Source organism: Prosopis cineraria, unplaced genomic scaffold (assembly GCF_029017545.1).
Source record: "Prosopis cineraria cultivar Desert tree isolate PC_DT_omini unplaced genomic scaffold, ASM2901754v1 PC1, whole genome shotgun sequence".
Classification (NCBI taxonomy): Eukaryota; Viridiplantae; Streptophyta; class Magnoliopsida; order Fabales; family Fabaceae; genus Prosopis; species Prosopis cineraria.
Genome location: NW_026555332.1, coordinates 34,440,693 through 34,458,129, shown reverse-complemented (window position 1 = coordinate 34,458,129; position 17,437 = coordinate 34,440,693). Strand labels below are relative to the sequence as shown.

General features: G+C 28.9%; 1 protein-coding gene across 1 annotated transcript; it reads left to right on the top strand.

Moving 5' to 3' along the window:
- The first annotated feature begins 14,376 nt into the window (after nt 1-14,376).
- Nucleotides 14,377-17,226, top strand: LOC129307905 (receptor-like protein kinase FERONIA). Its single transcript, XM_054948856.1, is given in 2 exon segments — nt 14,377-16,437; nt 16,439-17,226. Coding segments are annotated over 2 exon segments (2,463 nt in total). The 5' UTR covers nt 14,377-14,551; the 3' UTR covers nt 17,016-17,226.
- The last annotated feature ends 211 nt before the right edge of the window (nt 17,227-17,437 follow it).

Here is a 17,437-nt window from a genome sequence, read left to right as displayed (position 1 = left end):
ATTAAGTAGAATAATGAACTATAAATTACATAAGAATGTGAACCACAAGAGTCATAGAGTTATGACCTTCAAATCATAATAGTTGTAACCTTCAAGATATATGAGAAAACATGGGAAATGAACATCATATAAAATGCTTTGTACTCATAACAATTCCCTTGGATATCCATTATTTAAAAACATGTCTCATTATATTATAAAGTTTCGACTAGCTATGAAAAATCCTGTAGGAAAAAAACTAGTAGAAAAAAAAATAGAAAATCATTATTTGATATGTTATTTAGTGCTTCTTCATTAAAAACCTTACCAAGAAAGTACAACATGTATTTACTCCCCTTGGATGACATTATCACTTTTAAATTATTTTACTTCAAGATAATATACTAATTTTTCAAATGTAACTGTTGTCAGTATTTTTCCAAGCTAATGAAGTATTACTTTTGATCGAACCACCCAAGATGTGTTGTTATCATATAATTTTTGAAAATATATTCTTCTAGAATATCTTCAGGATATGTTAAATTATTAATTTAATTTCCTTTGATCTCCTTCCCTTATGTACTTTGAAAGTAGAAACAGCAGTTATTTTAAATGTTATAATTAGTAATATATCTTATATTTGCTTCATATGACTGTCTCATAATATAATATCTCTATTTCAATATCTATTAATTCATCAGGAAATTAAACTTATTGCTAACAAAATTATACCAAATATAATTTTAACAAGATATATAAATATTCATAAATATATGTACTTCAGGAGTAATCAATTCAATATATTTTCGTAGACAAAAATAAACAAAATATAATGATTTTAAAACCATTTCATGAACTTATATAAACATATATTTTGAATAATTTGCTCGAGAATTTTAAGTCCGTCAAGGATTATCATATAAATTTTATTATTTATTGAGTCATATGTATAGGCTATAACACTAATATTCAATAGACGTAGTAAATATCGCACCTTTATGAAAATCCTTCTATGTCAAGTCATACTCTGCATTTTCTTATTCTATTATCATATAGATCATATATCGTATGATAACTTTACGTTTTATTTATCTGGACTACAGGTTCAAGATTTTCACATATCAAAAATGAATGTACTCACATTGTGTCCTTTCATCTTCCTTTTTTCGGGCCAATCATTTTTCTGTCGACTTTTCAAAACATATATTCATGTACAGGTCTACAATATTCTCATTTGATCACATGATATTTTTATCAAAAAATTTGTCAACAACTCTATCTTTTTCTTTTTCGGTTCTTTTTTTTTCTGTTATCATAAATTGTCAAGATCTCTTTATTATTTTTAGTCACTTGAACCTCTACTAAGATTTTTTTTACTATTAGTTATGTCTTGACTCTCTGTTGGAGTATTTACCTCAATTTGCTTCCTTTATTTTATAAGAAATTTTCAGGGGAAACCAATTGATCTCTCGTATTCAAGAGAGATTCATTTTCATTTATTCTAATTGGATAACTTTTAGTTGGAGCATGGAATTTTGTAATTTTCATTTAAGTCAATGATTGTATCTAACATATTCTTTTTGAAATATTTTATGAATGCTATATTTGATGAACATTTTGTTCATATTACTGTATTCAAGGATCTAAATAATATAGCTATAATCATTACAAAAAAATTGACTTTTAATGACAAAAGTCACAGCTGAAAATTTTTAGTGGCATCAAAAAGTCGTTACAATATCGTTGCAAGAGCTTTTGTCGTTGATTCTATCTACGGGAACAATAAAAATTGTCACTAAAAGTTGAGATTAGGTAGCAACAATTGTTAACGCAACAAAGAAAATTTGTTGCCGTAGAAAGGTAGTCGCCATCGAAAGATGAGAATCGATGGTGACAAATGTTGCCACAAAAACTATACATCAGTGGCGACTTTTTGATTGTCACTGTGTCACTGCAAAAACTACCAATCAGTGGCAACTTTTTTGTCGCTATTGAAAAGTAATGTTGGTTTTACCTACCCACATGGTGCCACATCACCTCATGCCATGTGGCGCCACATCACTCTCCACGTGTTGCCCTCACCTCATGCCACATGTCACCATATTACCAATTTATACTCCTTCTGTGTCCTAACATTTTGCCATTGAGCTAGAATAAACCAGCAGTCTGTTATTACATAATTAAATATATATATATATATATATTATTAAACTATACAAACACACATATATCTTAAAACATTAAATATTATAAAATATCATTACTATCATTAAATACTTCAATTTAATTCTTTTAATTTATTAAAATTACAAATTATATTGTTTATTTTGTCTAAAGTAAACTACAAATATAGTTGATACAATATCATTTGTATTATTTATTTTAATTTTTTAAACTTCTTGAGTTTATTATATTATTTATTTTAATATTCATATTTATAATTATAATATAAAAATATGTAAGAATAAATAGTAAAAATATATATGATTATACATTAGTTCATAATTATTTATTTTTCTAGCTATTTTCATGTAAAATTTTATTTTTACTTTTAATTAACAATAACTCTTAAGTAATGTAATTGGCTCATTTCTACATTACATTTTATTTTTTTAATTAGTTTCCATTTTAAAATTATAATTTTTATAAGAAAATTATATACTATATTATCTAATTTTTTTTTATATTTATGCCACAAGATAGTATCAAACAAAAAAGATCATATAGCATCACATATATAGATATATTTCATATATTGTAAAAGTTAAAAGTAGAATTTTAGAATATTTTATTTTTCTTCTTTTCATCTTTTCTTTTTTCATATCATTGGCCATCAAATTGGAAATATTTAAAACGACATCAAGCTTTAAAGTTGCTAGTATTAAATATAAAATTTAAATTAAAAAATTAAATATAGATGAAATATAATTCTATGAATGAATAAATTTAATTATCACATGTCTAATTATTATAAACAAGTAGTGTTATTGTTTAAAATATCAATTTAATCATAAAATATTTAAAAATAGAGACTCATTACCACACTATATAGATTCCAAATTAAAATATCAAACACTAGATTTTTAAATGAATTTATCACTTCACATAGGGGTATGCATTAGTTAATTCAATTAGATTTAATTTTAATTGACCAAAATCAATTAATTAAACTAGCCTAAATAGTTGGACTGAATCAAACCAAACATTACGTGATAACAAAAATTGACATAAAATAATATGGTTTGGCTTAATTTTTTACTTTAGCTCATTAACATTAAATAATACCTTAACCTTATCTAAAAATAATTTCATTATTTTAAAGTTATAATTTAACTATAAAATATATTAAATGAAAACTCATTATGTTATTTTATATATTAATTACAAAATTACAATAATACAAAAAAATTAATGTCTTAAAAATTTAAATATTAGATTAAACAAAAAAAAGTAAAAAATTATAATGATAATATAAAATCAAACTTTCAATGGTGACTCTAAAAAGTCATTGAGTCGCCGCTAATTGTCAACTTTCAATGGCCACATATATGATGCCACTAAAACTTATAATTATTATAACATAAGTTTTTAAAAAATTATAACATATTTTAAAATATGTTAACAATCAGCGGCAACTTTCTTCTAAAGAGTCACTATTAATTGTTAACTTTCAGCGGCTACTTATATATCACCATTGAAACTTAGACTTTCGACAATGACATGCACTTGTCATCACTGAAAATTTGACAATCAACGGCGACTATATACTATCGCCGCAAAAAATCAAACTTTTAGTGGCAACTACAATAGCCGCTAAAAGTCCTTTTTTTTTGTAGTGAATACATTCTATGAATTTTTTTTTAGATACTCATTTTCTCCACTTATGTTGAAAAAACTTTATTATAATGATAATTGACTAATCATGTATAAGTCTTTTAAATCCATTTTTCCCTTTCTTTGCCGTCCAAAACGTCACATGTATTTTCATTGTGACTTTACATGTGAGACCACTCTCTGAGATCCCCTCCCCATCCTTAGTCCCTTTCTCACAGGCTTGAATTTCTTGCCCACAAGGACTCCTTATCATACGAGGATTTCTACTTCATTTAACTTAACTCCGCTATTAAAGTTAAATAACAATTAAATTTGAAAAATTTTTTATGAATATAAAATATCTCAAGAAAAATTATATACAGACTCTTGACACACACATTAATTTCATCCACTAAATGCGGAAGAGGAGCCTGGAGATTTGACATCCTCTTTTGTTTTGATTGGCATGTGACTCTGATCAAATTGAGGTTCAATTAATTTTTCGGACTGTTTTGGAATTATTGAAGATATTTTCCTAATAACTACGTACTTTTTTCTTTTTTCTTTTTTTGCTAGAAGCTTTTATAAGCTACTTAATTGAATATGTATAGCGCCGAATGGGAAGTAATGCGTAACAACTACCCAAATAAATAAATAACATTAAAAGATAATGCTTGGGGAATGTCAGGGAAATACCAAGATTATTAAACAAAATAAAAAGTGGACAAATGCATTTATGCAATCAGCAATATGGCTTAGTTGTAAATTTCAGAAGCTTAATTGTAAATCTCATTATAAGATTAGTGCACTACTCTGATTCTATTTATAAATCACTTTTAACATGTTTCACCAGCATTAAGGAAAACCTTAAAACTTATTAACTCGATCTTAAAATTTAATAAGTTTTTAACTTTTCCCCTATTAAATATACACACTTCAATAACATATTTTATCTCTCCAACAATTCAATGGAAGGTACAAAAGAAAATTTATGATAAAAATTTAATGACGTAACTTATAAATATGACTAAAAAATTCTTTTTTGTCTATCCTATAAATAAGATTAGAGGGAGTATGTTATGATATGTTTGAAAGTTTTGTATGGGATAACAAGTTCTGTTGCAAATTTTAGAAGTTTAGATAGCTTGGAAGTTTAAATGCAAATCCTAAAAGCTAATTAGTTGTAAAACCTTCATATTCATTTTACAACTTTTACTCCCTCCAGTCTCTATTACAAGATGTCTTCTAGCTAAAAATATTATTCAATTCTTAATATAAAACACTAAATGTGATATTAATTTCTTTTTTCTAATATTATCTTTTTTTAAAATTCATTAATCATGAAAGAGGATGTGATATAAAATTGAATTTTTTTTATTTAGAGAGGGATAAAATTAAAATTTTATTATATTTTCATATAATGTTAATGAATTAACTACCTTTCCTTGATTTTAGTGAGATAGTTTGAAGTGCTTCAATTTATTATAAGAAATATATAACTAATCGTTTAACTTTATAAAATTGAATTTGTGTAATTCATAAAGCTTCTGCAATTTGCAACCTATTCCTGTATAATCTTTTGATATTTATTTCTATTGATCAATTTTAGGAGAAATACTTAGATAGACGAGGTGTACCATATTAGTTGTGATCTGTCCAATTAAAATGCTTCAAACAATCTAAATAAAATCTTGTGTGATATTTTTTAAATTAATTTTTTTATAACAGAATACATATTTAATTTCTTGAATTTTCTCTCTTTATTATCATTAATATCAAAATCAATTTATATTTAATGTCACCTTTTTTTTTTAAAATAGATCACAAATGACTTGGTGCACCGGTCTATCTAGGTATTTCTCTCAATTTGAATGATTGGAAACTTAACTTTTTAGATATGTAATTATAGCTCTGTTGCCAACTACATGAGAGTATTGTTTTTCTATTTACTTTTATTATCGAACCTTCGTCCTTCTCTAATATTTCATAAAGTTATGGTCTTCCAATATCATATTTATTTACTTTATCGGTCCTTCTTTGTCATTCTCTCCATGTCGAGGTACTTTTGGTACAGTGTGAAAAAAATAATTTTATAAACAAAAATGCATTATATTTTATTTGAAAATAATAAAATTTTCATACTTTAGGACGTGCATAAAAAATAGTATAACTTGTTAAAAAAATATTTCTCCAACTTTTGTCAATCTTTTCCTCCATATATCAATGTGTAATATATTATTACAACTTATGTTGATGTATAAATCTTCTCTGGCACTTAACTACTCATGGCCAACATCATATTACATATTTACATTGTTCTATTGTGATAATTTCACCATTATAATGAACAATACTTATTGTAATACATCAACAAAACCTCAACCGGACTATTTATATATTAAAAAAAAAAATCTAACGCCTTTTCCTCATTAACTCTTAATCAATATGCAGGACAAGAAAAATATTATTTGACTAAATGTAAGACAAGAAGAATACGCATGTTGCAGCACCGTCATAAATAATCATCAGTTCATCACAACGAGCTAGATAACTATTCAACATATACATGTACGAATTAACATATTGCACATGAAATTGAAATCAAACTTGCATATAGCTGCGCCTGACATCAAATTATTCTTAGAAGATGAAGAGGGAGAAAATACAAAGCATTTTTGATTCTTGAACAAAAACGGAATTGAAAGAAGCAGTTTCTAACAACGAAACGAAAAAACTTAGATATGATCAAACGGGGCTTACGGGTCATTCTCTGTTTGTTGGGCCAGGCACACTAGTACAAAATAGGGATTTTAAACCTCCATGTCTACACCGATTATAGCGCCAATGGTGTAGAAATTAAAAGCGGTGGCATTTTCATAGATAACTTTTTTTTTTAGACAATATCTAGACTGGTTGTAGTCCTAACCATTTGCTGGCAAGGCAAGAAGTGCAAGGTGAACCTGGACAGTTCGGGACGAGCGGTCTGTACTGATAGGCGTACTTTGCATTGACAATCTTCAGAAAGCGTTCTGGCAAAGCGAGGATCCATGAACTCTGCCATATCATGATCATAGTGGTGAGCCCATAATCCACTACTGATCTTAAGATTGATGTTGTTCTCAGCTGTTGTGTTATTCACTCATGAATCTGCAAATAGGATCACCGTCGTAATTGTGAGGACCACAATAATGCTTTTCTTCATTATCCTCCTGATCAGCTCCTTCACACGTATGAGTATCTCTATCCTTTGATTTCTCTTCTCTCTACTCACCTGCTCATAAGGTAACAAGGCGTGCACTGGCTCTCTTTATAAAACGTTGGCCACTTGCACCACTCTCTCTCTTTCCCAATAATGGCGCACCGTCTTACGTTGAAAGGGAGGGGAGGGGTGAATTTAAATTTTTAATGAGTTCAATTTAAAAAAAATTGGAGAAGGGGGGTTAAGAGGATTTTAATTAATTTTCCTTACTCTTCGCTAAAATTTTAGGGTTAAAAGCTATTTTTTTTCTAAATTTTTTTTAGAAGCACTAAACATCTTTTATTGAAGAGTGAGGTAATATCCTCCTTGAACAATTTTTTCAAGAACAAAATCATCCTTTCATTAGAGGCCCACTATCTTCTCCTTTATTTGCTAAAGTGGAATAATTGTGAAGCCCACACATGGTAATAACAAGACATTCTGATGACACATTTTGATCATCAAACATAGGCCAAAGGGACTAAAAGTGGCAATAAAAATGGTAAGAATAGGGCCTAATTTTAGTCATGAAACAACAGCAAAATGTATCAAAATGCCTTGTTTTTAATATTCATGAGTCCCACAACTATTTAATATTAGTAGATAACAAAAAAGATGACAGATTTTTGATAAAAAGGTAATTTTGTTGTTGGAAAAATTGTTTAAAGGGGATATTACCCCATCTTGCAGCACCAAATGTTCAGCACTCCTAAAAAAGTTTAGAGGGAAAAATTGGCCTTAACCCAAAATTTTATAATCCCACTTATCTATTTATTAAAATAATGGAAGCATATATTTTCAATCTTTTAATTTTATATTTTAATTTTCAATTTGGACATCTCATTTTATTAAATTTAATTTCTTTCCTAGGAGTTCAACTTTAAAATATTGTAATTTTTTAACACCATTAATTTACTGAAGTATTATTATCTAAAATTAAACTTATTTATTTATGATAGGTTTAATAACTTTTGCGTGCCTACAAAATAAAACAACAACAACAACAACAACATTTTTTTTTCTTTCTTCTAACTCTCGAATATTTCAGTCGACACGTGTTCCCAGCTCATCATGGCGATGAGTACAGTAGCGCGAGATCTAGACCATCCATGATGGTCCAGATTTTAATTTTTTTCTCATTTTTATTTATATTTTTATATCATATTTATTAAAATAAAAATTTATAAATCTATATCTATATATAGCAAAACTATTTTTGTTCCCATGTGGTGTTTTTAGGATGCTATGTTCATGGTGATAAATGATATTGTACATATAAAATTAGTTAGATTCAGTGATTTGGTTATATTTATATATAAGTATTTTACATGTTATGTTCTTTCATACTATATTAATTGTGCAGTATCAATGTAAAAAATGAGATATATCAATTTATTTCACACAGAACTAATGTTTTTTATCTTACTAATTAAGCTTACTTTAAATTTGTTTAAATTTTCTGATGATTTAATATTGGTAACTCATTCCAATTTTATTCTGCCAAAGGCATTCCAAATTTGTTGCACATAAACTCTCTTGCTTTTGTTACCTACTCCCTTTGTTATTTCTCTTCTTTTCTCAGACAATTGTGTTTATTTTTTTGGTCCCTTGGTTCTGTATTCACACACACGTTTGCACTTTATGGTTATGATGAAGTTCAAGTTTATATATTATAAATTTTAAATTATCTTTGTCAAGTTCACTATGCTAGATTGGATTTTCTAATTCATGGAGCTAAATTTTCTTATGTTTTTGGATTAGATAGAATGAAGAATTATGAAAAATGATATTACCAAGGATTTGGAGCATTTCATGTTATATATAGCATCATTTTAAAAGACAATGAAGGAAACTGTTTATAGATTAATATAGATCAGATTGAAAAATGCCTCATGTTAGGTTTATTAATTTAATTAATTTTGTATATAAGTAGTTTGCATGTACCTAAATAATATGTTAATTGTGTGGTATTAATGTCAAATATGAGTTATATCATTTTGTTGCACATAGAACTAGTGTTTCTTTTCTTTTTTTTTTAAGATCACATCAAATTTTTTTCTTGATTGTTTAAATATTTTTTATTTAAATGATGATTTAAATATTTATTATTTAAAGTAATTGCTAGGTAACTCATTTCAAATTTTAAATTTGTAGAGTTGAATTTTTATAATATGTGAAAATTAAATTTATAATTTTATTATAAATTCTTTAATTATATTTTTATTACACGTTTGACATTTATAATGAAAAAGTAGATAGATTAAAAAATAATTTTAAAACTACGATTGACTATTGCTATTTGCCGCATTCAATGCTAGCAACTTCAATATTTTAAAATATAATTTTAATTTTTTTTAAAAAATAGTTGGATCACCGCAGAACAATTGTGATTTATCTCAAATTTTAATTTGTTAGATGACCTAAATCTACTCATTCAATGAGTATATCTATAGAACTAGTGTTTCTTTTTAAAAAAACAAAACACACATCAAATGTTTTTCTTAACAGTTTAAATATTTTTTTATTTAAATGGTGATTTATATATATATATATATATATTATTTAAAGTAATTGTGGGGTAACCCAGTTCAAATTTCAAATTTATAGAGTTGAATTTTTATAATTTTTAAAAATTAATTTTATAATTTTATTATAAATTTTCAATTTATATTTTTATTGCACATCTGACATTTATAATAAAAAAATAGATAGATTAAACCATAATTTTAAAACTATGATTGATTATAGTTGTTTGCAGTAGTCAATACTAACAACTTCATTATTTTAAAATAAAATTTTAAATTTTTTTAAAAATAGTTAGATCATTATAGAACTATTGTGATTTATCTCGAATTTGAATTCACTAAATGATCTAAATCTACCCATTTAATAAGTATATCAATTATATCATTGAATAATATTAATATTTGAAAATTACCAAGATGTATTTTGTTATAAAATTTTAAAATAACTCTCATGATGGAAAAACTCCTCATATTCATTGTCCCCTTTAAAATTTAAGATTTGGTAGTTTTCTTAATACTTTATGACAAAATATATTATAACAATCCAATTAAATAGAATAATTGTTATTATGTCATGTGTGGCACACATTAAGTGATAATATTTGTTCTAGTCATTAAATCCAATCTGATGTATCTCATAAAATTACTATAGTTTTATCATAATCTATTGACAAATTTTACTATAGAGATCCCCATTTTTTAATATAAGCAAGCAAGCAAGCAAAACAATGATTTTCAAAAAGTATTTATGACATCTTTTCTTAATTACTCTTCATTAAATTATAGTATTGTTAAATTAGAGAAAAATAAAATGTTAATCACAAGTATATCTTAATTCAAAATTTTCAATTTCAAACATAATTATTAGGATAAACTAATTTTTTAAAACTATATGCATTGATTAAAATTTTCTCATATATTATATTTAATAAAATAAAATTTTATAAATATATATTTATATATAGCAAAACTATATCACGGAACCAGTACCATGATTTTTTAATTTTTTTGGTAAACCTTTTTTTCATTTAATCTTTGTATATTAAGAGTTCATATGGGACCCATAACAAAAATTGAAAAATAGGTGTGGGATCCATAATAAGAAAATACTTGTAGATATGAAACTCATAATAAAATTGAAATATATGATATTTAATTTTTTCCATAAATGTAAGAAATTTATTATTTGTTGCCTGTATTTTGTATATTTTCATCTACAGTTGGATGAACAATATCATAATTTTTTTTCTTTGGGTTAAAGGTCAAATTTGTCTTTTAAATATATGCAAAAAATTATCAGAAACTTTAAACTTAATTATGAGTCAATTTTACCCCTAAACCTTTAAAATCCAAAGCTTCATTACCCTGACATTAACTTGTCATCTATCACCGTTAGTGGGTCCCGCATTTTGCTAAGGTGGCATCACTCACTCTCTCTCTAAAGGTTTTACATTTGAATTTTAGTTAGATATAATTGATTATGAAAATAATTGATTAATATGATGATTGTAATTATAATTAATTATGTTACTTCATTAATATGATGATTGTAATTATATTTTTTGAATCTCTTCTTTTCAAGCTAAAACTAAGAACAAATGTAAGAAGATTGGAGAGATTGACACATTGTGGATTTTATAAGTCTACTCCCTCCATCCCAAATTATAATACACTTTTAGACAAGATCACATATAACAATAAAGTCCATTAAATACACTTCATAAGCTTACTTTTTTAAGAAAAAAATATAAACTTTTGAAAATTCTCATCATTTGACACTCCATTGATGAAAGAATATTGAAAAGAGAATATATAAGAAGGGTAACCTTATTTTTATCAAAGTTTCTTATATTTTGAGTATCGAATTTTATTTAAAAGTATCTTATAATATAGGACGAAGGAAGTATCAACTTTTCCTTAATTACCTTTATTTAGTAGAGCGTTTAACTTGAAATAAATATAAAGTGATTTATTTGTTAATGATGTTGAAAAAAACATATTAGTTAGGAAAAATAATAATAAAATTCCTTTAGATTATGTAGATAACATTTTGATCCCTTGAAATGCTATATCCGTTGAAGTCCCTAAGGGCTTTTTTGTCATTAGAAAATTAGTATAAACGATCAAATTTCCCTTACTTCAAATATTAATTGCCATACATAAATTTTGTTTTAAGATATATAACTTTTCTTTTTAAAATTGCAAAATTTAAAATAGTAATTCATAAGTTCGCATTTAAAATCCTGATATTTCTCAAATGTTGTAAATATCAATCACCATTCACAACTTTTTTTTCTTCTAATATTTACAATTTTTCTATTTAAAATCGCAATAATGGAATAGCAATTCACAAGTTTGTATTTAAAATCTTGAACTAAGAAAAATTTAATAATTTATATTAATTCTTTAATAAAAAAAAGTTTATAAAGACTTTAGGAAAATTTTAGTATTTTGAGAGATTAAAATATCATTTATATAATTTAAAGAGGTTTTATTATCATTTTCCTATTAATTATACCTTAAAACATTATAAATTAATGTTTTATATTTTTGAACATTCATCCATCAAAATATATGTCTTGCATTTTTTTTAAACAAAGGAAAAACCATGTTAAATATACATATTTTTCCTGCTTTGTGCATAGTGTATGTGTGTGTATTCCTTGACGATGCATGTGCATACGGATATTGCTACTCTGACTTAAAAAAATACGAATATTGCTCAATTAATTGTCGAAGTTAATATGTGGCAGTGAGAAAAACAATACTCCCTTCATCTCAAATTATAAGATATTTTTAAAAGAGTTTTTTCATCCCAAAATATAAAATATTTTAAGTAGATTAATGTTTCATTAAATACAGCAATTTTAATATTATCTTTTATTTTTTTATAATTAATTTTCGTCCCTTTTTTTCAATATATTAAATTATGAGTATTTTTAAAAATTTATATTTTTATTTTAAAAAGATAAATTTATTAAATGTATTTAATTAAATTTATTAATGTATAAAATTTTATTTAAAATTATTTTATAATTTAAAAACAAAGAGAGTACTCTGAGTTCTACGGAAGCACAAGGCTCATTGCTTAAGCGGAATAGTAAAGAGCAACAGTAAAGTGAGGTGGACAAGCAAATGAAGAGAAAAGTTTTCCCCCAAAACAAAAGAATAAAGAAAAAAAGTTGTTTTTATATTACTTGTATCTTTTTTAAAGAAATCACTCCAAAGTTTTTTCGTAAAGATTTTAATTATTAAAATTTTTTATAAAATGTATAAAATATTTTCAAATCTTTAAATACTATATAATTATAACTTGATAAAAAATGATAACTTGAATATGAATTTAATATCAAGTTATCATTTTATTTTGTCAAATTATTATTATTTTTAGTAAGTTATAATTACACGTAATTTAAAACTTGACAGTAACTTAGGGGCTTTAACAAATTTATCCAACATTATATAGTTAAATAAAATTAATAACCCACATTTTCTTAAATTAAGATAATGACCGTTTTTTAATTTACCTTTGATACAAAAAATAAAACTACCCTTTAACACCACAATACCCTGATTCTCCCTTTTTATACTGGTTTCACTTTTACCCACCCGAAGATGTGAAGACGACATTGCACTCTCAATCACAACGATGAAGAAATTGACAGTAGATGACAAAACAGCTCACATCGATGGATAAACGGAGTTCGAAATTCAGTTAGAAGACTATAAGAATGCAAGGCAAGGCAGACTAGAAGCTACAGATTCAGGTTGAAAAATCACGAATGTAAGGTGAGGAAGTCTAAAACTGTAGCTTTTACACAAAGCCACACTAAAGCTATAGATCCAAAGTGAGAAAGTTCGGTTCCACCCTGTTACAAAAGTCAGAGTTCAAGTGAGGGTTTTCTGAGATTTTGTTTGATTTATTTTGAGAAAATAATTATGTGTTTTTCATGTTACTGATCTGCGATACTATATCATTGATATACGACTGCATATCAATTATAAATAAGTTTATGTCTGATTGTCTAGTTATGTTGATTTACGATAGTATATCAGTGATATAAAATTATATATCACTAATATATAAGCCATATCAGTGATTTTAACTCACCAATTTGTTTATCATTGATATACAGCCGTATATCAATGATATAGTATCACATATCAATAATGGAGTTTTCTTTTTAATGTCTAATGTCCTTTTCATAATATCTAGAAAAAACAAAGAGAGAGAGAGAGTGAGGAAAATCTCCTTGATGAAGATAATGATTCAGAAAAATTAGATAAAAAATTTTGACACAAAAAAGCACTGTATAAGAGATGAATATGATGATCAAGAAAAATCAGATTCAAAAATAAGATAAAAAAATATTCAGAGATGATAAATTAGAGAGGGAGCACGCGTAATATGATTTTTGATGATAAAAATGACAAATCCAATCAGCTAAAGATTAATTAAATCAAATATATTTTGTTTTAATAATAAATTTATTTTGAGGATAAAAAAGGAAAATACATCTAATTGATTTTATGAATGATCCATATTTCAAAATATTTAAAAACCTCATCTATAATTTATGAGAGTTATATTTTTTGAAGTTATGGAGCTAATTTTCTCCAGTAATTTATACATATCATGAGATTGTTGGGGAAAAAAAAATGATCCTTGCCTGACTTCTCAATAATTTTCCTTATCGTTTTTGGCCAGTTCTATGAGATTGTTTGGGGGAACGAAGTGACGAGGCAAGTATGGTGGAAAGAGAGTGACGTAAGATGGTTGGAAAAGTCAAGGTGGTGTAAATTGTTACTTGAGTTTGTGTAATGAAGCTCTCTTTCCTGGAAACCTCATCTATTTCATCAAGTTTGTTCATGTTCAAAGCGTTTCTTCGTACAAAAAGAAACGGAAATCAGATCTGTTTCTTCGAGCTTTATTTAACTTAAATATATCCCATCAGGACGAAAAGAAGAGAGACAGAGTGGAGGGGAGATCACAATTATGAGAGAGCCACAGACCTTCCTCTTATTCTTCTTCTTCCAACTCCTTTTCACCGTCCCAGTCACTTCATACAGTCCTGCTGAGCATTTCTCAGTCAACTGTGGTAGTTCCGTCGACGTTCTTGATAAAGATAAGCGGAATTGGACCGGAGATATTGTCTCCACTCAATTCTCTCTCATAGATCCCAACAAAGCCACCCAGCCCGTCAAAGCCGCCGAGGCACAAGTCAGCCCAAGAATCCCCTACGGCACTGCACGCCTCTCCCGCTCCGAATTCTCCTACTCGTTTCTGGTGACAGACGGCCAAAAGTATATTCGCCTCTACTTTTACCCATCTTCCTACGACCCCCACTTCCTTCGCTTCGATGCAATCTTCTCCGTCAAAGCAGGACCCCATACCCTTCTTAAGGACTTCAATGCTTCAGCTAACGCCGATGCTGGAGCTTCACTTCATGTTGCTGCTCCAGAAGGAGCCATTGTACGAGAATACGGCGTCAACGTTGACCCAGGTCAGGTGCTCATTATAACCTTCACACCAAGCCAATCTAACCCAAACGCCTATGCTTTTGTCAATGGGATCGAGGTCGTCTCTATGCCCACCTTCCTTTATTACACCAAACCTGACGACCTAGAGGCTATGAGCCTAGATGGAAGAAACACCCAGTTTCCGGTCTTGAACAGAAATGCTCTTGAGACTGTGTATAGAATCAACGTTGGCGGGAGTCAGATCCCTCCCATCAATGACACTGGCATGTTTAGATATTGGGACATGGATAACGACTATGTGGAGAAGGAGCGCCCACATAGTGTATCAGCAGATTTGGGTTTAAAGCTAGACTATAAAGGTTATCCAAATTATACCGCACCAGATGCAGTATACATGACTGCTCGAAACTATGGGATGAACCAGACGTCCAAATTTAATGTGACTTGGGAGTTTGAAGTGGATTCCAATTTTACTTATATGGTGAGATTGCATTTTTGTGAGTTTGACCAACATATTCAAAATGTTGCAGAGAGAGTTTTTCAGATCTTCATAGCTGATATTTTGGTGGAAGGTGTCGCCGATGTGATGATATGGAGTAACAGGCAGCTTCTGGTTCCTGTCCATAGGGATTACGCCATATCGATGAGAGGGCAAGGAAGCTTGAAGAAGCAGAACCTTTCAATCAAGTTGCAACCAAACCCGACTGCAAGCAGCGCTTACAGAGATGTCTTATTGAATGGTATTGAAATTCTGAAAATAAGTGACCCGGCCAGTGGCAATCTTGGAGGTCCCAATCCCAATCCGCGTCCTTCTCCCTTAACACCAAACTTGCCATCACCCAAGTCCTCCAATAAAACAAGGGTAATTTCCATTGTTGTTGGGGTAGCTTTGGGCTTCGTCGTGCTATCCGTTGTTGTTATGTTTATCATTCGGCAACGAACAACATCTTCAGCCAACGAAAGCAGTTCTTGGTGGGGAAAGAAATCAGTAGACTCATCAAAAAAGAACAAATCTCATGGTTCATCATTGCCGTCCGATTTGTGTCGTCGCTTTTCAATAGATAAGATAAAAGCAGCCACAAGTAACTTTGATGATATTTTCATTGTAGGCGTTGGAGGGTTTGGTAACGTCTATAAAGGCTACATTGATGACGGTACGGTCCCTGTCGCAATCAAACGGCTCAAGAAAGGTTCCCAACAAGGGCTCCATGAGTTTCAAACTGAGATTGAAATGCTCTCTCAACTTCGTCACAATCATTTAGTGTCTCTCATCGGTTACTGCAATGACGGTAACGAGATGATCCTAGTCTACGAGTTCATGGCTCATGGGACCCTCCGTGATCATCTTTACGGTTCTGATAACCCTCCACTTTCCTGGAAGCAAAGGTTGGGGATGTGCCTTAAGCGTCAAAGGAAGTGTTGGTTACTTGGATCCAGAATACTATAAGCGTCAAAGGTTGACTGAGAAGTCTGACGTTTACTCTTTCGGAGTTGTATTGCTAGAAGTATTATGTGGGAGGCCTCCTTTGGTACGTAACGTGGAGAAGCAAAAATCAAGTTTAGTGGAGTGGGTCCGAAAATGCCATCGCGAGGGTGTGATTCACCAAACTGTTGACCCTCTCCTGATAGAAAGTATCACACCAGAGTGCTTAAAAGCATTTAGCGACATGGCACTCCAATGTTTGGTGGAAGATGGGAACGAACGGCCTTCGATGAACGACGTTGTGTGGGGCCTAGAGTTTGCGCTGCAGCTTCAAGAAGGGACAGAGGAATTTGTGGGGCTTGATGTGGCCGTGATTGAAGGAAAGAGCGAGGAAAGAGCTCTGCTGAGAAAAGCGACAAATGTGGAAGAAAGTAAAGTAGGGTTCACGAGCAGTGATGAATTAAAAGGCAGCAAGTTGACTACTTCAAGTAGTGAAGGTCGGTCTTTAGTTTCTGGGTCGATCTACTCCGAACTGAGTCATCCAACAGTGCGATGAAGTCTACTGATATTGGTCATTGCTATGTGATGAATTTTATTTTCGCTCGTTTCCTTGTCATAACGGCGTCGTCCGTTCTATGCTTGCACAGTTGTTTGACCCTCGAACTTTTCTTTTCTATCCATATGAGCGGATATATCCTAGAGAAAAAAACAAATTATACAAGATTTGCGATTTATTTTTTAGGAACGAACAATTTGAGATTATGCGTCAATGCCAAATACTCTATGCAAATTGGAAATTAAAATAATTAATTAATTTTTTGTAATAAATGGAATGTAATTTACGAATAATAACACATGTCTTGAAAGTACAAATTTATAGCTCCAATTCAATAATTTAATTATGACTGGAAATGAAACGTTCAATTATGAAATCTTTCTAGAGCACTCCCTCCCGTTTAAAATATAGGGACTTTTCAA